The sequence below is a fragment of the Anomaloglossus baeobatrachus genome, chromosome 1, assembly GCF_048569485.1.
Source record: "Anomaloglossus baeobatrachus isolate aAnoBae1 chromosome 1, aAnoBae1.hap1, whole genome shotgun sequence".
Classification (NCBI taxonomy): Eukaryota; Metazoa; Chordata; class Amphibia; order Anura; family Aromobatidae; genus Anomaloglossus; species Anomaloglossus baeobatrachus.
The window spans coordinates 243,025,445-243,051,535 of NC_134353.1; the positions used below are offsets into that span (position 1 = coordinate 243,025,445).

Sequence of the window (26,091 nt, forward strand, 5' to 3'; positions counted from 1 at the left end):
TCCCGCTGTGAAGCACAGATCACTGTGTGTGACAGCGACAGAGCAACAACTAAATGTGCAGGCAGCAGGAGTCGGCTTCTGCGGACTCTGGTAACCACAGTAAACATCGGGTAACCAAGAAGCCCTTACCTTGGTTACCCGATATTTACCTTCGTTACCAGCCTCCGCCGCTCTCACGCTGTCAGTGCCGGCTCCTGCTCTGTGCACATGTAGCTGCAGTACACATCGGGTAATTAACCCCATGTGTACTGTAGCTAGGAGAGCAGGGAGCCAGCGCTAAGCAGTGTGCGCGGCTCCCTGCTCTCTGCACATGTAGCTGCAGTACACATTGGGTAATTAACCCCATGTGTACTGTAGCTAGGAGAGCAGGGAGCCAGCGCTAAGCGGTGTGCGCTGGTAACCAAGGTAAATATCGGGTTGGTTACCCGATATTTACCTTAGTTACCAAGCACAGCATCGCTTCCACGCGGCGCTGCTGGCTGGGGGCTGGTCACTGGTGAGATCTGCCTGTGTGACAGCTCACCAGCAACTTGTGTAGCCACACTCCAGCGATCCCTGCCAGGTCAGGTTGCTGGTGGGTTCGCTGGAGCGTCGCAGTGTGACATCTCACCAGCAACCTCCTAGCAACTTACCAGCGATCCCTATCAGGTTGGATCGTTGTTGGGATCGCTGGTAAGTTGTTTAGTGTGACTGGGCCTTTAAGGCCCCGTCACACTAAGCAACATCGCTAGCAACATCGCTGCTAACGAACAACTTTTGTGACGTTGCTAGCGATGTTGCTGTGTGTGACATCCAGCAACAACCTGGCCCCTGCTGTGAGGTCGTTGGTTGTTGCTGAATGTCCTGGGCCATTTTTTAGTTGTTGCTGTCCTGCTGTGAAGCACAGATCGCTGTGTGTGACAGCGAGACAGCAACAACTAAATGTGCAGGCAGCAGGAGCCGGCTTCTGCGGAGGCTGGTAACCAATGTAAACATCGGGTAACCAAGAAGCCCTGTCCTTGGTTACCCGATATTTACCTTCGATACCAGCCTCCTCCACTCTCACTGTCAGTGCCGGCTCCTGCTCTGTGCACATGTAGCTGCAGCACACATCGGGTTAATTAACCTGATGTGTGCTGTAACTAGGAGAGCAAGGAGCCAGCGCTAAGCAGTGTGCGCTGCTCCCTGCTCTGTGCACATTTAGCTGCAGCACACATCGGGTTAATTAACCCGATGTGTGCTGTAACTAGGAGAGCAAGGAGCCAGCGCTAAGCATTGTGCGCTGCTCCCTGCTCTGTGCACATTTAGCTGCAGCACACATCGGGTTAATTAACCCGATGTGTGCTGTAACTAGGAGAGCAAGGAGCCAGCGCTAAGCATTGTGCGCTGCTCCCTGCTCTGTGCACATTTAGCTGCAGCACACATCGGGTTAATTAACCCGATGTGTGCTGTAACTAGGAGAGCAAGGAGCCAGCGCTAAGCATTGTGCGCTGCTCCCTGCTCTGTGCACATTTAGCTGCAGCATACATCGGGTAATTAACCCGATGTGTGCTGTAACTAGGAGAGCAGGGAGCCAGCGCTCAGTGTGCGCTGCTCCCTGCTCTCTGCACGTGTAGCTCCGTGCGGTGGTAACCAAGGTAAATATCGGGTTGGTTACCCGATATTTACCTTAGTTACCAAGCGCAGCATCTTCCACGCTGCGCTGGGGGCTTGTCACTGGTTGCTGGTGAGCTCACCAGCAACTTGTGTAGCGACGCTCCAGCGATCCCTGCCAGGTCAGGTTGCTGGTGGGATCGCTGGAGCGTCGCAGTGTGACATCTCACCAGCAACCTCCTAGAAACTTACCAGCGATCCCTATCGTTGTTGGGATCGCTGGTAAGTTGCTTAGTGTGACGGTACCTTTAGAGTATAATACATGTCATAAATGTGACTAAGTCCTTATGAATGATCACCATGCTGTTTCTACTTCTATTAGTAATTCTATCATGTTGCCTACACAGCTAACAAATATTTTCAATACATATTATGTTTTCTGAGTCCATTGATCAGAGCCCTTCCAAACTATAAAATGAGAGGTGAAGATAAGGAGAAGTGTGCCTGGTTACATCAGATCACAAGCTCTCAGCAGACTGGGGGCCAACACTTTATATATTTGTGGCATAGTAAAAAAAAAGCACATCACAAAATCTGTCAGAAATGCAGTATAAAATTATGGTCAAATTAAGATTTCAAGAAGTTGTAACTGTCGATGTGACTATTGATACATTAAAATTGGGATTTTGCTGGGATTTTTTGACCATGTAGTCCCTGTTTAGTCCCTTTAACACTAGATGTCCCAGAGAGGGGTCATTTAACATTTCTACCTTTGGAACCCAGAGACAGGTCAAATGACCTGAATGATTTTAGCTAACATCCTATAATCATCGTCTTTTGTTCTGTAATTAAGGCCATTACTATTGCACCACAGGAGGTTGTTGTTTTCCATTGAGTTTAGCCATTTAGTTTCTAGTTAGTTCTATTCAGTGTATTGTATTTGATTATATAATTGACTAGGGGTCATTTGACCCTCTTTCGGGACTTCAGGGGGGAGCTCGAAATTTCTGGGACTTCTAGTGTTAAAGTCATCCATGAGACTGCAGCAGCCACTGCTTGCTTTTTACAGTGGTTGTGACTTTCACAATCTTGCCAATTGAGCATTTTGCATCAGTTCTTTGATCCGGGTACTTTAATAAAAGGCCTTATTCCGCTTTTTGTCTTTCCACGACTATTTTAGAATTGCAATTTGGCTGTGAAAAGACTACGCAATTGCAGGCAAACTACAGTCACCCACAAGTCTACTATGACAAAGTTGCATGAGACATCAGAGAGGGTTACATGCATCAGATTTGGATTTTAGTGATCGTCATGTCAGGGTTATGTAATGTCACGTCATACAACACAACCACATTGGCAATCATTAAATGCAATGTCACAGAGGAGTGCTGCAATCTTTATGTCACATGAAAAAAAACACATGTAGTCCTAGCCTAATAATAAGTGATGGTCAGACACGCAGATATCCGGGATCGGTGGGTCCAACCGGTGGTCCCCATAAAAGCCTATAGGTAGACCAGAATCCAGCGCTTTAAAATGTTGGTAGAAGGGATAGGGGGGATAAAAGCAAGCGCATTATACTTACCAGTCTCCCGCGTGGCTGTAACGCTACGTCCGGGGCTGCTCATTAACAACATACATATGCACTGCTCCCCCGGCCACCGGCAGTTCCCGCGTCTCTGATTGGTTGCAGTCAGACAGTGCCCCACCCTGTGTGACAGTGTGTCTGACTGCTTGCAATCATAGGCACTCTGTGTATCCCTGTGTAAAAATAAATAATTAAAAAAAAAATTGATATAGGGTCCCCACATATTATGATACCCAGCACAGATAAAGCATACGGCTACAGGCTGCATACCCAGCCATGGCTAAGTATCGAAATAAGAGGAACCGCATGCGTTTTATTTTTAAATTATTATTAAATAATTTTGATACCCAGCCATGATAAAGCCGACAGCTGGGGGCTGGTAGTCTCAGGCTTTGGAGACCTATGTTTATTGCCCTCCCCAGCCTAAAAATAGCAGCCTGCAGCCGCCAAGCATTGTCGCATCCTTTATATGCGACAATCCCTTAACTTTCCCCAGCTCACCCAAATTGCCCTAGTGTGGTGGCAATCAGGGTAATAAGGGGTTAATGACAGCTCACAGCTGCCACTAAGCCCTAGATTAGTAATGGGAGGTGACTATGAGACCCCCCATTACTAATCTATAAGTGAAAAGAAATGCTTTTCCCTTATTTTTCTTATTTACTTTTTTATAATTACCTGAGTGGCCGGATCCAGATTGGCACTCAGAGTTCCCTGAGAACTCCAGGCTCGTGGTGGGTGCATGGGTACTTTTGAACCAGTGCGGATCTGAACTTTCATAGTCCGGGTCCACCCATCACTACTAATAATCCAAACACATCATAATATACAATCATACACCTTACCGCTATAACACAAATTGCAGTTTAAAAGAAATACATTTAAATTTACAAATAAAGTATGTAAAAAAAAAATATTTATAGTATATATATATAATGCAATATCAAATGGGGATGTACTAACCTTTGAAAGCTGCCCAGTGCAATGCAGTATCTCCTTCCAAGTCACATACATGTACTTTCGCACCTTTTCCAATGAGATAGCAACAAAGGGCTGTGTGTCCATACTGAGCAGCGGTGATTAAAGGTGTACACCCTTTCTGATCTTCCACATCTATAGACACCCCTGCTTTCACAAGTAGGTCAACCACCGAGATATAGCCATTGACTGCAGCCCAATGAATGGGATGTTGCCCTGTCTCAGATTGACTTGCTAAATCCACAGGTCCTTTACAGTCTACAAAGAGCCCCAGTAGCTCCACAGATCCTGCAAGTGCGGCCCAGTGCACTGGTGTGTGTCCTTTTTCATCATAATTTTCCAGAACTGAAGGGCCATCCTTATTAATTATTTGCTGGCAGTTCTTTAAGTCACTGTCAAAGAAAGGTAAAATTTCTTTAGATTTCAGTAAGACGAAAAGTTATCGTAATTTGCAAACCCTCAGACTAGTGATCCGTAAAAGCAAAGGTGCCCATACACAGTTGAAAGAATGTGTGAGCAAGGATGGTTGACCTTAGGGAGATCAACATCCACCACTGCGGAGACACCATCACGTGTTTCTCAATGCAGTGATTCTAGAGCAATGCACCCTGGGAAATATTCAAAGCAAGAAGGCCTGCGGAGACACCATCACATGTTTCTCAACGCTGGCAGGAAACTAGCCAAGTCTTTCACCGGGAAGGAACAACCATGGGAAGGGCAGTCTCCAGTCAAGGAGACCACCTATGCCAAACATGGTATCCATCCACAGACAGCCGTTTCGGGGTATTTACCCCTCATCAGTGTGGAGTAGGAAGATTCACAGGTCCACAGACCTCAATTTTGAAATACAGTCACAGGACCTGAGGGCAAGATTTCAACAGAGGGGATATAGCAACCGTGACATAAAGAGGGGATACCTTAGAGCCAAGCATACTCCAAGAGAGCATCTATTATTTAAGACAGCCGAATCCAGAAAATTGAAAAATCAGAAGAATGAGATTAGGTTTATATCCACGTTTAACTGTCAATGGAATAGGATGAGAGACTGCTTGAATAAGCATTGGGCAATCTTAAAGACTGATAAAATCTTAGCCAAAAATGTCTCAGAGATTCCCTTGATGACGCCTCGTCGTGGGAAAAATCTCAAGGACATTCTCGTTGACAGTCACTATGTGGCTGAGGTGACCAATCCATTTTTTACACAACAACCTACCAGGAGAAAAGGCTGCTTTACTTGCTTGGCTTGTAAGAGTAACAACCTAGTCCAGGGCATTGACTTACGGTCGGCAGACGGTAAGAAACATTTTAAGATCCAAAAATACATAACCTGCAAGAGTTCCTTTGTCATATATCTTGCCACGTGTCCTTGTTCGAAGCTATATGTTGGACTTACGTCAAGACAGCTTCGGGTGAGGACAAGGGAACACGTTCGAGACATCATCAACTCGAGGCAGGTTACTGATGACACAACCCTTAGGACAATCCCCAGACATTTTAAGACCATTTATGGTTGTGATGCATCAGGTCTGAAACTAAAGGGCATTGACATCTTGCACTGTGGTATTAGAGGGGGTGACTTAAAGAAACAATTAGTACAATTGGAATGCCGATGGATAGTCACCCTAGGCACCATGACACCAAATGGGCTTAATGAGAAACTCAGTTTCGCATCTTTTCTATAAAAAATCTGGAGTAATATGATATTTATGGTGTTTTATGATTCAATTTTAATTGTGTTTTGTTTTGTTCTCTGTTTTTAAAGTGATTTTTCATCATATGGATTTGTACCCTCATGGTTCTATGAAGCTGAGATCCACTGAAACACCATCTGTCCATGTGGACCCTCGTCTATTTTTTTGGAGGACGTATCGACTGTATTATCATTGTTGAATGAAGATATTGGATTTTTGATGGCTTATGGGCTGGCTATTATTCTCTTTACTGTATGATGACCAAAAGTAACGTCCCTTTCTGATGATTTGCACTTTATGGGTTGCGAGTGATATGATTTTTTGTATTAATCATTGGTTACACATAGATGTATATTTATCAACTATTAAAAATGGAAATAGTTATGAGATTCTGTGTGTACCATTATATAATCATGTCACAATGAATCATTTTGTTGGGAGTTGGATTCCTTTACATTATAGTTCACAGGGTTGTGTGGCCTTGTTCATATGGACACAGAGAGGCCCCCCCTCTTTTTTGAAGTATTCGCATCTGCATATGTGCGTGTGTATTGACACGCGCGCACATTGGAGATGCAATTTTTTGTATACAATGAATTTGCATTAAGGTTCCTTGAATGGGGCGCTCTGTGTGTTAGATGAATAAGGTCACACTCACCTAATATGTTCAGTGATAATGTGCCTCTCTATCTATGGAATGATTTGATATGTTTATTCAATAGAGACGTATCATCCTATGGGTACATCTGGGTACAGTGGACCTAGCATATCTAAACGCACCTATATGAATCTTTGGTGTTTCTGCCTTTGTGTCCTCTGGTGATGTGCGCTGGTCTGTGCGCGCGCTCTCTGATAGTCCTTTCATACAGTGCATACACTCCGCGGCCTCCCTATGCCTAATGCGCATGCCCGTTGACGTCATCGGGAGATTTCTCCCTGGGCGTGCGCACCAAGGCTGGAGAGCTGCGGTATGTTGCCACAACGACCGGGAGCTGCTCACTGCGCGCGCGCCATCATGACGTGCGCACATCACCTGCGGACTAATGAATACACTATGGGTATTTAACCTCACAATCAGGGAATGAACGCACTTCCGCCCCTGCCTCCAGCCTGCTGAGGAAGCGATAGCGATACGCGTTCGGGACTGGGAGCTGCTTTCTTTCCCCCCACTCTGTGTGCCCGCTGCTCCGTTCTATCCAAAATATGGGTAAGCTTTAAATGACCTTTTCACAATTCTTGTATAATTTGATAGCTACCCTTGGTCAGTTTAGGAGCTCTACTCTTTTCTCTATATATATGCAGCAGACTTATTGACTTGGTTCATTTTTGACTTGAGAGATTCACTCGTTCATTGCTGCTATTATAAATTATGCAGACCATATTTATTGATTGGGCCCATACGTACACTGATGTGGGGGGTGATTGCTAGTAGAAGTCCTCCTTATACCTGTATGCATTGATGAATAATTGTATTTTAATTCACATATATGTATATTTCTATGATTCTAATAAAGATTGTTATATTTTATGGAAAAAGTACTCCTGTGTGTGTGTGTTTGATACACATTCCTTGTTGAATTGTATAGATGGAGTTTTTCCGGCTAATTAATCCTATACCAAGGGAATTATAACCACTTTGGGTGATATAATGTATTTATTGTACTTTCCCTTTTGGTCTTTGATCGTGTTTGTATTATTTTTAGGTTGTTGTTTTTTCGTGTAAATATATACTGAAACTTTGATGTCATAAGATGTATACTGTATGTATTTAATTTTGTATAAAATGTTAATGTTACTAACTAAGTCCCTGTGCACACGCTGCGGATTTACTGCGGATTTTGCCGTGGATTTGCCGCGGAATTGCTGCAGAAAATATGTCTAACATTGCTGCAGTCATTCCCCAGCAAATCCTATGGGTTTTAAAAAATGCTGTGCGCACACTGAGTTTTTTTACACTCGCGGATTTACCCGCGGATCTTCCGCTGAGGAATTGATGGGCATGTCACTTCTTTTCCGCAGGTACCTGCGTTTTTTGCCATAGATAATGATAAAAACCGCGGGGACCAACTTGCGTTAAATCCGCAGTAAATCCGCAGCAAATCGTGGCAAAAACGCGGGCGTGGTTTTGCCATGGTTTTTATCGTGGGTGCAGGATTCTTTCAGAGGGTCCGTTTTTTTCTTAAGAAGAAGGCACTTTTTAGTGCGCACATAGAATAACTGTGTAATGCCCCAAATCACATGCTTGAGAAAGGGCGAGTATCCTCCGAAAAGTTACATTTGGAAGTAGCTGCTCCTGTGTTTGACACACGTCTTGGAGTACGGATCCGATATTGAAGAAACACTTACAATTGCCTAAAAAAGGATTAAGGATACTTCATCTGTATATGGTAATATACGAATTATGAAAGTCCTTTTGTATTGAATTTTTTTCTACACAGTGTAAAGTGTTTATAGCATACTATTATTGCTGTTTTTTGCTCTGTTTCTTGGATAGGAAGAATCCACGTATGCACTCATATCCTGTTGCCTTTCATAGAATTTTTTTGAACATGCAAAAATGATTATCCTCATAGTGGCATGTCTAAGATTAGGGAAAAAAAGCTTTCTTTATTTTTTAAGTGGCCACTCAGATAACTTGAATGGGGAAGACACATAATATTTTACACAAGCCAAAGACTAGGGTGGTGTAATTATTAGTAAAAAATATTGTTACTCAGATCATGGATAATAAAAAAAAATCTGTCAGCAGGTTTTTGCTAAGGAGTCTGAGACCCTGATTAGTAGTGATGTATCACTTCCTCAACTGCTTGGTGCAGTTTTGATAGAATCCCTGTTTTCTTTGTTGTAGATGCAGCAGGAGTCAAATTGCTGAGCTTTGTAAACCCCTGACTACACTGTACATTTGAACAAGCTGACAATCAGTGGTGGCTGCAGGGTTACACACATTAGCCTGACTGATCTACAGGCGAGACCTAGTTCTCTGGTGATAATCTCCTGCTGATAAAATATAGCTTGTAATGAAACTATAGCACACAGCCTAATAAGTGACACATCCCTGAAATCAGGGTCTCTGTTTTTACATTCAGGGGTGTTCCTCAGTAGTAAGAGCTGTGTTTTGTATGATCTGGTGGTATTCATATCTGTCATCAAATGAGCACTGTAACTAATCTTTAGTTGCTGATTGGCTGTAGCATTCATATTTTGTCCATGTGAAAGAAACAATGGTCGCTAGATATAATTATTCAACTGAGCTACAATGCACAGCTCCATTCAATGTGTAGTGGCCGCAGCCAGGTATTGTGGATCAGTACATTGCCGTTGAGATCAATGTTAACGAGGACCAACGCAGCAGGATTTTCCTATATTAGGGAAAGGCAGTGCCATACAAGCAGTAAATATTTGCAGTGTCAGTTGTCCGGCACCAAAAACCTGTTTTTAATGCATTCCATTATTAAGTCTGCTAGGCTGTCTGTGGGGGGTGACACTCTCAGTGGTGCTGATACCAAAATTCATATCAAATACTAGGTGAGTACCATCATTTTCTTCTTCTAACGGGCCATACAAGCAGTAAGATGCTGAATGCAGGCATACCTGTTATAGAAAGATGTAATAATTGGTTGATTAAATATCTTTATATTGCAGAAAAGCACTGCACTTTGATTGATATGTGCAACATGGGCAGGTCTTTGTGGGTCCTCGCATTTAATCCTCCTCTTACGACATCCCCTGGCTTTGCCTTTTATTTATTTGAATATCACGCCGCCATGGCTGTTGTTGGCGGCGTGTCTGCATTGCCAAAGTACTCAGGTCTTCATTAAAATGGTGTCGGAGTCCGCACATGTGCGTTCCGCAATCTCCAGCGCCACTTTATTGAACACACTGTGGTGAAGACTATGAGAAGCATTGGCAGAGTACAGATGTGAAAGAAAAAAAATCTGCGCACGCACCGTTGCTTCTCATAGTCTTCACCACAGTGTGTTCAATAAAGTGGCACCGTAGACCACCAAAATCTTCTCCCAGGAGGAAGGAACCCTAATAGCCTCCCACCTACCTGGGTCCTGGCGTCATTGTTTTCCTGATCTCCTAAAGGCGCCGGAAAAAAACACTATCTGTTTTGGAATCCTTCCGTTTCAAACTGTCCCATTTCCAACCAGGGTTTCTCATGTTCGGGGCTTTGGTCTGTCTGCTTCTCTTGGAAGTTTGAAGGATCTCTTAAAAATCAGGAAGTCAGTCTTTGGGCATCTCTTCTGAATCAGATACTTTTTCTAAGATTTTATTTCGGGCCACTCCGAAAATAAATTCTCCTTCGCAAGGGATACCACAGAGTTTTGACTTAAGGCCGCTTTACACGCTGCGATATCGTTACTGATATCGCTAGTGTGCGTACCCGCCCCCATCAGTTGTGCGACACGGGCAAATCACTGCCCGTGGCGCAGAACATCGCTCAGACCCGTCACACTACTTACCTGCCTAGCAACGTCGCTGTGACCGGCGAACCGCCTCCTTTCTAAGGGGGCGGTTCGTTTAGCGTCACAGCGACGGCACTAAGCGGGCGCCCAATAGAAGCGGAGGGGCGGAGATGAGCGGGACGTAACATCCCGCCCACCTCCTTCCTTCTGCATTGCCGGCGGCCGTAGGTAAGGTGAGGTTCCTCGTTCCTGCGGTGTCACACATAGTGATGTGTGCTGCCGCAGGAACGACAAACTACATCGTACACGCAGCAGCAACGATAATTGAGAATAGGGGGGCATGTTACCGATTAGCGATTTTGAACATTTTTGTGACGATTCAAATCGCTCATAGGTGTCACACGCAACGACATCGCTAAAGCGGCCAGATGTGCGTCACAAATTCCATGACCCCAACGAGATCGCTTGAGTGATGTCGTAGCGTGTAAAGCGGCCTTTAGAGTGAAAGTCCCCTTTCCAGTTCTTTGTTTGAAAGGGAACATGTACGAGCAGTGAGTTTTACTGCATCAGCCGATGAATCTAAGGCTGTGTGCACACGATGCGTTTTTTACCGCGGAAACGCTGCGTTTTGAACCGCAGCGTTTCAGTGGCAAATTGCATGCGTTCAGCTTTCCCAGCAAAGTGTATGGGAAAGCTGAAAAATCAGTGCACATGCTGCGTTTCTTTCCGCAGCGTTTTGGATGCCAAAAATCGGTGCGGAAAGAAAAGCAGCATGTCACTTCTTTTGTGCGTTGTGGCTGCGTTCTCTCCCCCATTGAAATCAATGATGTGGGGTCAGAACGCAGCCACAACGCATGGACCTGCTTTTTTGTTGCGGTCCGCGGCCTTTGTCGGCACGCCAGAACGCAGGCATTTACCTGGAAGTGAGGTCAAGAGGCTTCCTGTTGACCTCACTTCCTGGCAAAGCCCCCGGTGTCGCCAAAGTGCCCGCCCCGACCCCCGACCCCCCCTCCCGAAAATCCAACATGGCCGCGCGCACAGTAGCGCACCGGCCGCCCTGCTCCTATGATTTCTGTCGCATGTGCAATAACACATGCGACAGAAAACTGTTCCCCAGGCCCTGCCCGTTCACCCCCTATTCCCCCCGGTGTCATACATACCTGTCCGGTCGCAGCGCTGATCCCCCGCGGCCCCCTCCTCCTTCAGTGCACGCTGGCCGGTCACATGAGCAGAGCAGCTGACAGCCAGCACAGTGTTCAGAGAGCTGTGCTGGCTGCTCGGCACTCTGCACCTGTGACCCGGGGAGAGTGGGTGCAGATTTTTGCACCCACTCTCCTCAAATGGAGGGTCTGCCCTCCTAGAAAATGGGGGATACGTTTCCTGAACGTGCCCCCATATTCTAGAAGGTCCAGAGGCGACGTGGGACATCCATATGGATTTCTGCGGACCCATTTTTTTTTATTAAATTGGAGAACAAGGGAATGATTTGGGGAGTGTTTTTTCTAATAAAACATTTTTTGTTGTCTTTTTTTGCTTTTGTTTACTGTCAATTAGTTATGTCGGGTGTCTGATAGACGCCGTGACATCACTAATTGCTGGGCTTGATGCCAGGTGACATGACACATCTGGTATCAACCCCATTTATTACCCCGTTAGCCAACGCACCAGGGCGCGGGATGAGTTGGGGCGAAGCGCCAGAATTGGCGCATCTAATGGATGCGCCACTTCTGGGGCGGCTGCGGCCTGCTATTTTTAGGCTGGGAAGAGTCCAATAACCATGGCTCTTCCCACCCTGAGAATACCAGACCCCAGCTGTCAGCTTCACCTTGGCTGGTGATCTAATTTGGGGGGACCCCACGTTATTTTTTTTTTTATTCTTTATTTATAAATAAAAAAAAAAACATGGGGAGCCCTCCAAATTGATCACCAGACAAGATGAAGCTGCCAGCTGTGGTTTGCAGGCTACAGCTGTCTGCTTTACCCTGACTGGCTATCAAAAATAGGGGGGACCCCACGCCATTTTTTTCATTTTTTTTTTTTTTTTTTATTGGATAAATACTAAGCTAGGCACCCTTTAGTGCCACATGAAAGGTACTAAAGGTGCCAGCTTAGAATATGCAGGCGGGGGTAGGACGTTCTATATATTTGACATCCCTTCATCCATTGACGCTTTTTAGGCTGTGTGTCCACAATCAGGGTTTGCAGCGTTATGGGCGCTGAGTGTTTTCCCTGCGTCCATAACGCTGCGTTGTGCAGTAGAAGCACAGTGGAAGGATTTTTGGAGATCCCATGCCCACTGTGCTTCTTTTCTCCGCAGCATAAACTGACCGGTAGCGTGGCTTCCCGAGCCTCAGCATGTCAATTTATGCTGCGGAGACGAGAGTGTTCTCTGCAGGTAGCATAGAGCTCCACAGCAGCCTGAACCCAAATCGTGGGCATGGGCAGCTGCAGGAAGGCTGGCACTGTGTACTAGACGCCGTGTCGCTGGATCATGGCCACATAGCCTTAGGCCCCTTTCACACGTCAGTGATTCTGGGACGTTTGTGCTTTTTTTTAAACGTACCAGGATCACTGACATACGCAGACCCATTATAATGAATGGGTCTGCTCACACGTCAGTGATTTTTCACTGCACGTGTCTCCATGCGGCGTACCCGCGTGTGCGTGATTGCCGCACGGAGACATGTCCATTTTTTTCTGGCATCACTGATGTCCCACGGACCACGCAGTGGTGTGATCCGTGAAACACGTGCCAGAAAAAAACGTGCTTTTAAAATAAAAAACATTTTAACTCACCCGGCTCCAGCGATGTCCTCTGCAGCCCGTCCTCCCTGTTCCTTCTGTGCCGGCTCATTATTGTCGCGCATATTCATGATGCACGACACAGCCGACCCGGAAGCAGCTGCTGCGGGGGTCAGCGCCGGCCGGATGCTGCACCGCGGGAGCGATCAGCACCATGGAGAGCGGGAGCGGGTGCAGGTGAGTTAATCTCTAAGTGCAATCACGGGCCACGGAGAACGGAGCCCGGATTGCACTTAGACAACCCACGTGTGCCGTGATTCACGGCACACGGAGGGACATGTGCGTGTTTTACACGCCAGTGAAAAACGTCAGTGTTTTTCACTGACATGTGAAGCGGGCCTAAAAGTGAGAATATTGTTGCTACAGCAACATTTTGGGTGAAGTAGCTGTGGATTCAAAATGCTTAATATACTCCTGAATAAAATCCTTGATGGGTGCAGATTCCAAAATGGGGTCACTTGTGGGGGTTTTCTGACGTATAGGTACCTAAGGGGCTTGGTGCGCGAAGTTTATTTCAACTTTTCCAAAATTCAAATGGTGCTCCTTCCATTCCAAGCCCTCCCATTTATCCAAACAGAATGTGGAGAAGGAAATGACATCACAGGTTTTTTTTTCCAAAGGTCTGTGTTCAACCAACTTTATTATCACTGACAAGTCTTAAAAAACGCACCTAAAAAAACGCATGAAAAACGCATGAAAAACGCATGAAAAACGCATGAAAAACGCATGCGTTTTCGATGCGTTGTTTCTCAAAAAGCATTGTTTACAATTCTCCCCTCTGCCAGAGGGTGCGTTTTTTTCCGCGCGGAAAAAAAAGCAACGTGTGCACATACCCTAACAGAGCTCTGTATAAGGCCTCAGCTCCACTTGTGAATAGCCTCTGATGTGAGAGCAACGGAAGCAATATGCTACACCCTTGCGATCGGATCACAGCTGCGGAGAAGAAGGAGGTAACACTTTCCCCCTCTCCTCTCCTGCATGTCTGTGTATATGCACTGCACTCTGATGACATCTGAGCGCAGTGCAATATTTCACACACACCCATAGACTTATATGGGTGCATGTGAGACAGACTCGCTGCCAAACGCAGCATGCTGCGATTCATTTCTCAGGCCGATATGGCATGAGAAATCAATTGCAGATGGACACTGCCCCATAGTTTTACACTAGTGTAAGTGCAATCCAATGTTTTATCTGATTGCACTCGTCCGTGCAAAACGCAAGTGGAACCGAGCCCTAACTGCTAGATCTGCAACAGAGAAAACACTGATTTTATCAAAACGACCGCAAACAGCTCAGTGACACATCACAGGAATCAGGGTCTATGCCTCTACATTATGATGCTCTCAGATGCAGTAGCAAAAACCTGGTGACAGATTCCCTTTAAGTGGGCTGATCCTAAGGACAGATTCCCCTTAAGGAATGCTACCTTGTTTTAGCAACAGGTAAGGACTTGAAGCTGCCTCTTTACCTTTTCCAAGTAGGTCTAGAACTGCATGGCAATGTTGGCAATGTACCATACGCTAAAATATATGTCCCAGATTAAACGGAAACTATTTCACATAAAGTTAAGCTTTCTTCTTTTATGCAGGAGTTGTGGGAATGAGGAGAGCTTTCCATGTAAAGCTAAAAAAAGAGAATTTTGTTTACTTACCGTCAATTCTTTTTCTTATAGTTCCGTAATGGGAGACCCAGACCATGGGTGTTTAGCTTCTACCTCTGGAGGACACACAAAGTACTACACTTAAAAGTGTAGCTCCTCCCCCTGAGCTTATACACCCCCTGGTGAGCAGACCCAGCCAGTTTAGTGCAAAAGCTGAAGGAGAATAGCCACCCACAAGTAGAACAGAGCAATAGCCGAAACAACCAGAAACTCTGTCCACAACAACAGCCGGTGATAACACGCGGAACAAGAAAAGTGCCAACAGGCAACAGGGAGGGAGCTGGGTCTCCCATTACGGAACTATAAGAAAAAGAATTTACGGTAAGTAAACAAAATTCTCTTTTTCTTTATCGTTCCTATGGGAGACCCAGACCATGGGACGTTCCAAAGCAGTCCCTGGGTGGGAAATAAACCGAACAAAGTAAGAAGTAGGCAAAACCTAACTTCACAAATGGGCGACAGCCGCCTGAAGGATGCATCTGCCCAAGCTCGCATCTGCCGAAGCATGAGCATGCACTTGGTAGTGCTTCGAAAAGGTATGCAGGCTAGTCCAAGTGGCAGCCTGACAGACTTGTTGAGCCGTAGCCTGGTGCCTGAAAGCCCAAGAGGCACCAACAGCTCTGGTCGAATGTGCCTTGATCCCGGGCGGGGGAAGCACCTGAGAACTCTGGTAGGCGTCCGAAATGGTCGATCTGATCCAACGGGCTAAGGTCGGCTTAGAAGCAGAGAGACCCTTGCGCCGACCTGTGGTTAGCACAAAAAGAGAAGTGCACCGCCTAATAGAAGCAGTGCGAGACACATAGATCCGGAGCGCCCGCACCAGATCCAGAGTATGCAGCGCTTTTTCAAAGCGATGAACAGGAGCCAGACAAAAGGAAGGTAGGGTAATGTCGTGGTTAAGGTGGAAAGGGGAGACCACCTTAGGAAGAAAGTCCGGAGTCGGACGAAGAACCACCTTGTCTTGATGAAACACTAAAAAAGGTGACTCCGAAGAGAGCGCGGCCAAATCAGAGACTCTCCTGAGGGAAGTTATCGCCACCAGAAAAGCCACTTTCTGAGAAAGACGATGCAAAGAGACCTCCCTAAGAGGCTCAAAGGGGGGTTTCTGCAAACCCGTGAGAACCAAATTAAGGTCCCAGGGATCCAAGGGCCGCCGGTAAGGCGGAATGATGTGAGACGCGCCCTGCATGAAGGTGCGGACCTGAGCCAGCCGAGCGAGACGCCGCTGGAACAGTACTGACAGAGCTGAGACTTGTCCCTTGAGAGAGTTGAGGGACAGTCCTAGCTGCAGACCGGACTGTAGAAAAGACAGAAGGGTCGGCAAGGAGAATGGCCAAGGAGGATGGTCAGTAGAGCGACACCATGACAGGAAAATTTTCCAAGTCCTGTGATAGATCTTAGTGGAGGAAGACTTACGGGCCCGTGTCATAGTGGAGATGACTTCAGGAGAATTACCAGAAGCCGTCAAGAGCCAGGACTCAAGAGCCAAGCCGTCAATTTGAGAGCCGCAGAATTCAGGCGGAAGAACGGACCTTGTGAGAGTAGGTCTGGACGGTCCGGGAGATGCCACGGCATCTCTACGGACAGATGGAGCAGGTCTGGATACCAAGCTCGCCTGGGCCAGTCCGGTGCAATGAGGATGACTCGACAGCCCTCCATTCTGATCTTGCGCAAAACTCTGGGCAAGAGAGCTAGAGGGGGAAACACGTAGGACAGACGAAACTGGGACCAGTCCTGAACCAGTGCGTCCGCGGCGAATGCCTGAGGGTCGTGGGAGCGAGCCACGTAAACGGGAACCTTGTTGTTGTGACGGGATGCCATTAGGTCCACGTCCGGGGTGCCCCATTTGCGGCAGATTGACTGGAACACTGCCGGGTGCAGGGACCACTCGCCACCGTCCACGGTTTGACGGATGAGATAATCTGCCTCCCAGTTTTCCATGCCTGGGATGTGGACTGCGGATATGGTGGACTTGGAGTCCTCCGCCCATTGAAGGATGCGTTGTACCTCCAACATTGCTAGGCGGCTGCGTGTCCCGCCTTGGTGATTGATGTAGGCAACCGCTGTCGCGTTGTCTGACTGGACTCGAATGTGCCTGCCCGCCAACAGGTGGTGAAAAGCTAGGAGAGCTAGAAGCACGGCTCTGGTTTCCAGCACATTGATTGGAAGGGCTGACTCGGACGGAGTCCAAGTGCCCTGCGCTCTGTGGTGGAGATATACCGCTCCCCAGCCGGATAGATTGACATCCGTGGTGAGAATCACCCAGGACGGGGCCAGGAAGGAGCGTCCCTGGGACAGGGAGAGAGGCCGAAGCCACCACTGAAGAGAGCTCCTGGTTTGTGGCGACAGAGCCACTAACCTGTGTAAGGAGGAAGGCCGCTTGTCCCAACAGCGGAGAATGTCCAGCTGCAGGGGACGCAGATGGAACTGGGCAAAGGGAACAGCCTCCATTGACGCCACCATTTGACCCAGCACCTGCATCAGACGCCTGAGGGTATAACGGCGGGGCCTCAGCAGAGAGCGCACCGCCAGTTGGAGAGACTGCTGTTTGACTAAGGGCAACTTCACAAGTGCCGGCAAAGTCTCGAACTGCATCCCTAGGTACGTGAGACTCTGGGTCGGAGTCAGAGAGGATTTGGGCAGATTGACCAGCCACCCGAATTGGGCTAGAGTGGCGAGAGTGAGCGAGACACTCCGCTGACAGTCTGCGCTGGATGAAGCCTTGACTAGAAGGTCGTCCAGGTAAGGAATCACTGCCAACCCCTGTAGGTGCAGAACCGCAATCACTGCTGCCATGACCTTGGTGAATACCCGAGGGGCTGTGGCCAACCCGAAGGGGAGAGCCACAAATTGGAAATGATCTTCTCCGATTGCAAAACGTAGCCAACGCTGGTGTGAAACTGCAATTGGCACATGCAGATAGGCATCTCTGATGTCGATGGACGCCAGGAAATCCCCTTGGGTCATTGAGGCAATGACTGATCTCAGAGACTCCATGCGAAAGTGCCACCTGAACATGCTTGTTGAGAAGCTTGAGATCCAGGATGGGCCGGAAGGTACCATCCTTTTTGGGAACTAGGAAGAGATTTGAGTAGAAACCTCTGAACCGTTCCCGAGCGGGAACCGGTACAATTACTCCATTGGCCTGCAAGGCTGCCATGGCCTGTGAGAAGGCGGTGGCCTTGGAGCAGGGAGGAGTTGAGAGAAAAAATCTGTTTGGCGGACTGGAAGAGAATTCTATTCTGTAGCCGTGGGAGATGATATCTCTCACCCACTGATCGGAGACGTGTTGAAACCAAGCGTCGCCAAAGTGGGAGAGCCTGCCACCGACTAAGGACGTTGCTGGAGCGGGCAGATAGTCACGAGGAGGCTGCCTTAGTGGCAGCAGCTCCTGCGGTCTTCTGTGGACGCGCTTTTGGGCGCCAGTTGGATTTCTGGTCCTTGGCTGAGTTAGCGGACGAGGCCGAGGGCTTAGAGGACGACCAGTTGGAGGAACGAAAGGAGCGAAACCTCGACTGATCCCTACCCTGGGCAGGTTTCCTGGCTTTAGTTTGAGGCATGGAAGTACTCTTCCCGCCAGTTGCTTCATTAATAATTTCATCCAGCTGTTCTCCGAACAGTCGGGACCCAGCAAAAGGGAGCCCAGCAAGGTACGTCTTTGAAGAAGCATCTGCCTTTCACTCTCGAAGCCACAAGATTCTGCGGATAGCGAGGGAAATAGCCGAAACCACCGCAGTGCGGTGAGAAGCCTCCAGCATGGCTGACATGGCATAGGATGAAAAGGCCGAAGCTTGGGAAGTTAAGGCATCCATTTCGGGCATAGATTCCCTGGTGAGGGAATGCATCTCCTCTAGAGAAGCAGAGATGGCTTTGAGAGCCCACACTGCTGCAAAAGTCGGAGAAAATGCGGCCCCCGCCGCTTCATACACGGATTTGGCCAGAAGGTTAATCTGGCGGTCAGTGGAATCCTTCAGGGAAGTGCCATCAGCCACCGACACAACGGTCCGGGTTGCGAGCCTAGACACTGGAGGGTCTACCTTTGGGGAGTGAACCCACTCCTTGACCACCTCAGGTGGAAAGTGAAAACGGTCATCAGAACCACGCTTTGGGAAGCGTTTGTCAGGACAGGCCCTAGGTTTGGTCACAGCGGCCTGAAAACTGGAGTGGTTAAAGAACACACTCTTTGCTTTCTTAGGCAAGGTAAACTGGTGCTTTTCTGCCAGAGAGGGTTGCTCCTCTGATACTGGCGGATTGAGATCCAGTACAGAATTAATAGAAGCAATCAAGTCACTAAGATCTGAGTCACTTTCGGACAGATCAATGGGGTACATGGAGTTAGCCTCCGAGCCCCCTGTAAAGGCATCCTCCTCATCCTGCCAGTCAGCTCTGGAATCAGAGCCACGGGAGGAGGAGGGAGAGGGAACCCTGCATCTCTTCTCAGGAGGACGGGGTCTGGGCCCTGATGATGAATCCTCTGTGAGCTCTGGTCCTGAGAGACCCCTAGCAGCAGAGGCACCCTGTGAAGGGGGCTGATGCATATTCATCAGAGTCCTGGACAGAAGTCCCATGGACTCAGCAAAGGACTGGGAGATAGACCTAGAAAAGGATTCTACCCAAGCTGGGGGTTCAGCCACAGGAGCAGGAGCAGCCTGAGAGACCACTGGGGTTGAGACTCCAGGCTGTGGCACCGCCAAGTTAGAGCAGGCATCACAATGTGGAAAGGTGCTCGGTTCAGGCAGCAGGAGCTTACATGCAGCGCATACACAGTAAAGCTTTGGAGCCTTGCTCCTCGTGTGAGACATGCTGCTGGAGTGGGGAATCTGCCAGAGAATGACCCCCAGAGAGTATATACAGAGGTCCACAACCGGAGACCGGTTGTGGCTTACCAGACCGCTGGAGCAGTGTTGTGTGCCCTCCAGATCCCGAAGCCCGGACCCCCGAGCACAGCACCTCAGCAGGGATGCTGCAAACCAGCGCTGCAATGACTGATCACAGAGAGAACGCTGAAAAAATGGCCGCCGGAGCGAAGAGAGGGGGCGGGACTTGCTTGAGGAGCGGGATCTGGAGGGCCATTGAGACCTACAGGGGAGGGGACACACACTGCAGTGGGGAGTGTCCCTCCCCTGTACAGAACGGCCGCCGGGAGGAGCCGAGCCTGTCCCTCTGCATAAGTGACATGCGAGGGCAGTGAAACAGAAACTAGGCCTCCGGCGAAGCCGGGGCCTAAATTTGAGTAGCGCGGCCGACGCGCAGGCACCATCGGCGTGGTTCTCAGGCGACAGCTAGAGAACCCGCCGGAAATGTCAGTAAACATAATAAGCACACTCTCCCCCAACAATAAAGTACAGGGACCCCGAAATATAAACGTCTCAGGTACTTAGCTTCTGAGACGCAGGGCCAGGTCCCTGGGGATGAGCGCTCCGTTCCAGCAGGGTCCTGAAGGGCTGCGGATGGAGACCGGTCTCCTGCCAAGCATGGAGACCGTGCTGGCTCCCACTTCAAGCCAGAGCCCAGGAGGGATGGTGAAGGAGCACGGCATGTAAAGGCTCCAGCCTAGGAATCAACCTTACAACACCGCCGACACAGTGGGGTGAGAAGGGACATGCCGGGGGTCCAGACGTGGACCCCACTCTTCAATCTCGTTCCAAAAGGAAAAAATCATATGAGAATGCAAGTGTGGATGTATGCCTCCTGAACACAAAGCGATAAACTGGCTGGGTCTGCTCACCAGGGGGTGTATAAGCTCAGGGGGAGGAGCTACACTTTTAAGTGTAGTACTTTGTGTGTCCTCCAGAGGTAGAAGCTAAACACCCATGGTCTGGGTCTCCCATAGGAACGATAAAGAAATAAAGCTTTCCTAGGAGCCAGACAAAGCTCTTCTATTCAGCTCAAGCTATTATACAGATAATTAGATGATTGTACAGTCTATATTTCTGACATGAGATCATGTAGATTATGCACAATCATATACTACAATCACTGGGACCATATCTTACGAGAATAGTTAGAATACATATAAAGTACAAGTTTATATAACCTGGATTTCGTGGTGATGGTTTTCTTTTTAATAATAATTCATTATAGAAAAAACAGCCTAATGTATGTATGTACAGTTGAGAACATATTGTGAGTCTTTTCATGTAGGGACTGTATGAGGTTTCTCCACTGGAGAATGTACCACATTTATATCCCAGTAAGGCTACATGCTTCTATTCCAGCTAATGAGCTGAAAATCCTCTCCAGTCATTGTAATGGTATAAATGGGTCTCAGTGCCTGCTTTAAGAAATCCATTAGTCCCCATTGGTAACACCTCCAGATACACTGTGCATATGTGCATACCGGTCATTAAGATATTTATCTGCTGTAGTATGTGTTACTGGGTGTATTATGTTAGAGTAATAAAGCCGCAGCCTGAACTCGCTGCAGAATGGCACGGTGGGAAAAGGACTGAATGGTACCAGCATGAGCTGCTGCTCCTGTGGAAACAATGGAAGGGACCCCTCATCGTGCTAATAAACGAGATTCCTTACTGATCATAATGTAAAAACTCCTTTAAAAGAAACCTCAGTAGTGCTGCAGGCAGTGCCTTTTCCCTATCAAAATCCGAGGAATCTGAAACAGAGACTCCAGAAGAAACCTTAAACGCAGACAGGAACAGAGTAATGTAACGCTATCATTGGAGTCATTCCTTTCAGCAGTAGCAGTGATTCTAATATTAAGACTACTGGAGTATTAAATTCTACATCACTTTCCGTCGTATATCACCAGCCAAACACAGATAGCGTTTAGGAGCACAAATTGTGACAGCTCCACTTGCATAGTACTGACTTAACGCAGGCTACGTCTGGGTGTCCGCCTGCAGAAAACATATATGCCCGAAAATGGTGCAAGACAGTGCACACGCTGACTCCGTCTGCTCCAATGGTCCCGTCGTCGTATGCGTCCAAAACACGTTTTACGCGGGGGGAGGGGGGGTTCGGACGTGTGCCCCGACGAGATCAGTGAATATAGGTGAAAACACAATGTGAAAGTGGCCTTAATCAATGATGCCATTTCCTCTTTCCTTTTATTTCTCCACACGAATCGTGATCTCGATGCAATCGCAGCATGCTGCGTTTTTCCGCAAGTGTTGGCTCACGCACCCCCATACAAGCCTATGGGAGCGGTGTGAAACATCGCACTGTGGTCTCATGTTATTCAACTGCAGTGCGATATACGCACAGACAGCGGAGGAGATGGGAGAAAGTGCTCCCTCTTTCTTCTCCGAGGCTGTGATACGATCGCAATATCACATCACAGTCGCATGACCCTTGGCTGACGCCCGCAGCAGAGGGTCATTAGTATATCGCTTCAGATGCACTCGCATTGGATGCGGTACGCAAGTGGAAAAGAACCCTAAGCTCCATACTCCACAAACACATGGAATTTTCACTCTGTTTCTATTCCAAACCCTTCTAAAAAGAAAACCTGTGTGCATATAGCCACATTCTGCTCCAAAAAGTCCTAAAAACCATCAAGCTGATTCATCAAAACAATTTTGCCAGAATGCTGATGAAAATTGCTTTGAAAATTCGCAAAATTTTTGCACAACTCAGAGTTGCCAAAATGTTGTGACTTTTGGCATTTCCATACCAGAATCTTACAGCTCCACTAAAATGGGTTAAGCTGGGGCGGGACACGGGCATGGTGGATGTGTGATGCCACAGCTCGTTTAATTCATGATGAACTGTAAGATTTATGGTGTGACGCAACGAGGCACACACCACTGGTCGGAATCACCGGATTTCTTCACCCCTTCACCACCTGGCAATTTTCTTTTTTTTTATTGTCGTTTTTTCCTCTCCTTCTTCAAAGAGCCAAAACTTTTTTTTATTTTTCCATCAACAAAACTGAATGATGGCTTGTTTTCCGCAAATGTTTTTTGGGTTTTATTTACGATGTTCACTCTATGGTAAAACTAACCTGTCATTATGATTCTCCAGGTCAGTACGAATACGTAGCGTAGAGTTTTTCTTTTATTTAATTGGTGGAAAAAATATCAGAAGTTTGTAAAAAAAAAAAATGTTGCTTTTGGCACTATTTTATGAGACCCGTAACATTTTACTTTTTTGGATCTGGGGCTCAGTGACGGCTTATTTTTTGTGTCCTGAGCTGTTTTTACTGATACCATATTTGGGTAGATGTGAGGTTTTTATTGCCTCTTATTATTATTGCATTATATTGTACTGTTGCAGTGACCAAAAAAAACGTAATTCTGATTTTCAGAATTTATTTTCCTTTACGCTGTTTACTGATTTAATTAATTTAGTTTATATTGTGAAAAATTGGGGAATTTCTAAACAAAGCGATACCAAATGTGTGTTTTTTATTGTTTTATTTTCAATGGGGAAAAAGGCGGGTGATTTGAACATTTGTGTGTTTTTTTTAATTCTCACTTTTTATTGTTTCTACTAGTCCACTTGAGGGACTTGAAGCTGTGATCATCCAATTGTTTTAGCTGTACACAGCAGAGCATCGGCACCGATGTGTACAGCAGAAATGCTGATTTCCTGTGAATGCCGGAGTTCATAGGAAGATCGTCATGACAGTGACAGGGGTCATCAGCTGACCCCCGGCTGTCATGACAACACATCGGAGCCCTATGATTACGTCATGGGAGCGAGGAATGACTCGTTCCTCGCCGGCGTATGTTAAATCCCGTTGTCATGGCTTGTAGCTGGCATTCACGCATGGGTCGTCATGACAGGCACAGGGGTCATCAGCTGACCTCTGGCTATCATGACAACCCATTGGTGCCCCACAATTACGTTACAGGAGCGTTAATGTCTGCAGGGTATGAAAAGTCCCCCTTTCGGCATGTGTTAAATCCTGTTGTCAGAGATTGACAGCAGGATTTAACTGGTTAACAGCCACGGGCGGATTTCCGATACCCCTATGGCGGTTAAAGGCACAAGTTGGCTAATCAGATCAGCTGATGTGCAGGCAAAGTTGCGGGCTCGGAGTGCTAGCCCGCATCAAAGGGAGGGACACGACCTTACACGTAAGGGTATGAAGGGGTTAAGAGGTGTTCATCTCTTCATGAACCAGGAGTGTCTGACTCCACCACATTCCCTAATCAAGATCAGTATCCTCACCGGCACTGAGGTCCTGCGCAGGTGCACTACAATACCGTAGTGTGATCTTCCCTGAGCAGGGCAGATCAAAGTGCGCCTGCGCAGGACCTCAGTGCCGGCAAGTGTGTATGACGTGGACGCGTCATGCACACAGGCTTCAGGAGACAGAGGAGCAAGATGGCCGAAAGAGGAGGCGCCGGTCCCGGAGAACAGCGCCGCCCATCTGGTCAACCTGCACCGGAGCGACCGGTTTAGGTGAGTAAGCATGTCTCTTATTCATATATAAGGCGCACTTTCGATTTCTGAGAAAACCACAGGCTTTTATGTGCACCTTATAGTCCGAAAAATACAATACACGGAAGTGCTACCGTGTGCCATCCGATCCTACACAAAAGACATTGAAAAGATAGTCCTGTCTGTGGGTCTGCAAAAAATAGGAACTGAACAGGACAAACGGAACAGTCAAGTGAATGAGCCCGAATGAGCGGCAGTGCCCATGATTGACCAGCTCCCTATTTACATGGGCTCTTCTCGGGATCTATGGGGGAACAGCAGTGGAGCCCCCCAGCCTTGAGACTTGACAGTGTCAGGTTTGGAGTGGATTCCACAAGGAGACCGCATCACTTCTTTTCTTACTTGAGCTTTTTAAAACCTTGTTAAAAAAATCTTAAACTTGTTGAACAGCAAAGTGAATTGAAAGTAATGATGTGGATCCACCTTGAAATCTCTGTGTGAAAATGCCCTAAATGTTTGTGTTTCATGAAGTGTCTTTTTCTTGTTTAATTTTGGTTGCTTCCTCAGCGCTTCTTGAATATTTGTAAATAAGGTTTATTTGGGCTTTTTTTCTAGTGTTTTCTGGGCATTATTTGTATCTCCTTTCAACAATGGAGTATTGAAAAAAAACTCTGGGAAAATGCTGTCTCCTGGTGTCATCCAGACATTTTTTGAGCCTTCTTATTGACTTATATAGTAAGAGCGTCTTCAGACTGGACAGGTCACTTTATGCAACCATGCGGTTTCTTTGGTATCCTGAAGACGTTCACATACACACAAAAGACTGAACATATGAGCAGGAAGCCGTGTGCACATAGACAGGCATGCATACAGGCACACATACAGATTATATATAATCCCCCCAGAAACCCCCTGCACATACGGGACCCAGTGAACCAGCACTATACTTTCCTGGGAGACTCCTGTCCGGGGTCCCACAGACGAAGGTTCCATGCAGCCCACCAGCCCAAAGTGCCTGAGCCCACACTGCAGCCCCTCTACATACACAGCTGTACACTGCACACATTACCTCAGCGCTGTGCACTATAGCTCTCAGCATGCAAACACACGGACACCACAAGTTATAAACTACAGCTCGGCTTCAGCGGGGAGTTACCATTCCTTCACTGCCTGGAATATGTCAGCCGCGCTGCTGCCTTCCATGCCGGGTCCTTTCCCTGGGGCACCACAAGTTCCAGCAGTCAGTGCAGCACAAGAGCGGCCGCGAGTCTCCTGCTCCCGTGGGCGCCCGGTGTGTGAGGAGCGGCGGTGCCGGCGGCTGTGGACGAGTTCTCTGTGTACAACTCTTCCTGTCAGGACCGAGTCCCGGCGCTATCTCCAGGCGAGCGGGTCACATAGCAACAGCCGCGGCATCTATACAGTATGGCTGTGTGTGAGGAGAGCGGGGCACACAATAGCCGGGAGGCTCCTATATGTACAGGGTCATGTGTCACTGCATTCATTGTATGTCTGACCCGCGCACTGCCCCTCCGTATACCGCCCCTCCTGTACACTGCCCCTCCGTATACCGCCCCTCCTGTACACTGCCCCTCCTGTACACTGCCCCTCCGTATACCGCCCCTCCTGTACACTGCCACTCCGTATACCGCCCCTCCTGTACACTGCCCCTCCGTATACCGCCCCTCCTGTACACTGCCCCTCCGTATACCGCCCCTCCTGTACACTGCCCCTCCTGTACACTGCCCCTCCGTATACCGCCCCTCCTGTACACTGCCCCTCCTGTACACTGCTGCCCCTGTATACTGGCCCTCCTGTACACTGCTCCTCCTGTATACTGCCCCTCCGTATACCGCCCCTCCTGTACACTGCCCCTCCGTATACCACCCCTCCTGTACACTGCCCCTCCGTATACCGCCCCTCCTGTACACTGCCCCTCCGTATACCGCCCCTCCTGTACACTGCCCCGTATACTGCTCCTCATGTGCACTGCCCCTCCTGTATACTGTTCCTCCTGTACACTGCTGCCCCTGTATACTGGCCCTC

At 47.9% G+C, this 26,091-nt stretch overlaps 1 protein-coding gene across 1 annotated transcript in view; it reads right to left on the reverse strand.

Annotated features, from left to right (window-relative positions):
- The window catches only part of LOC142291568 (uncharacterized), a 139,500-nt gene extending 114,097 nt beyond the window's left edge, over positions 1–25,403 (reverse strand). Inside the window, exons 1-2 of the mRNA XM_075336202.1 lie at positions 25,205–25,403; positions 4,121–4,527 (exon numbers count right to left, since the gene is read on the reverse strand). Coding sequence (XP_075192317.1) covers positions 4,121–4,527; positions 25,205–25,251 — 454 coding nt within the window. The 5' untranslated portion in view covers positions 25,252–25,403. The remainder of the gene's footprint in view (positions 1–4,120; positions 4,528–25,204) is intronic.
- Positions 25,404–26,091: the final 688 nt, after the last annotated feature.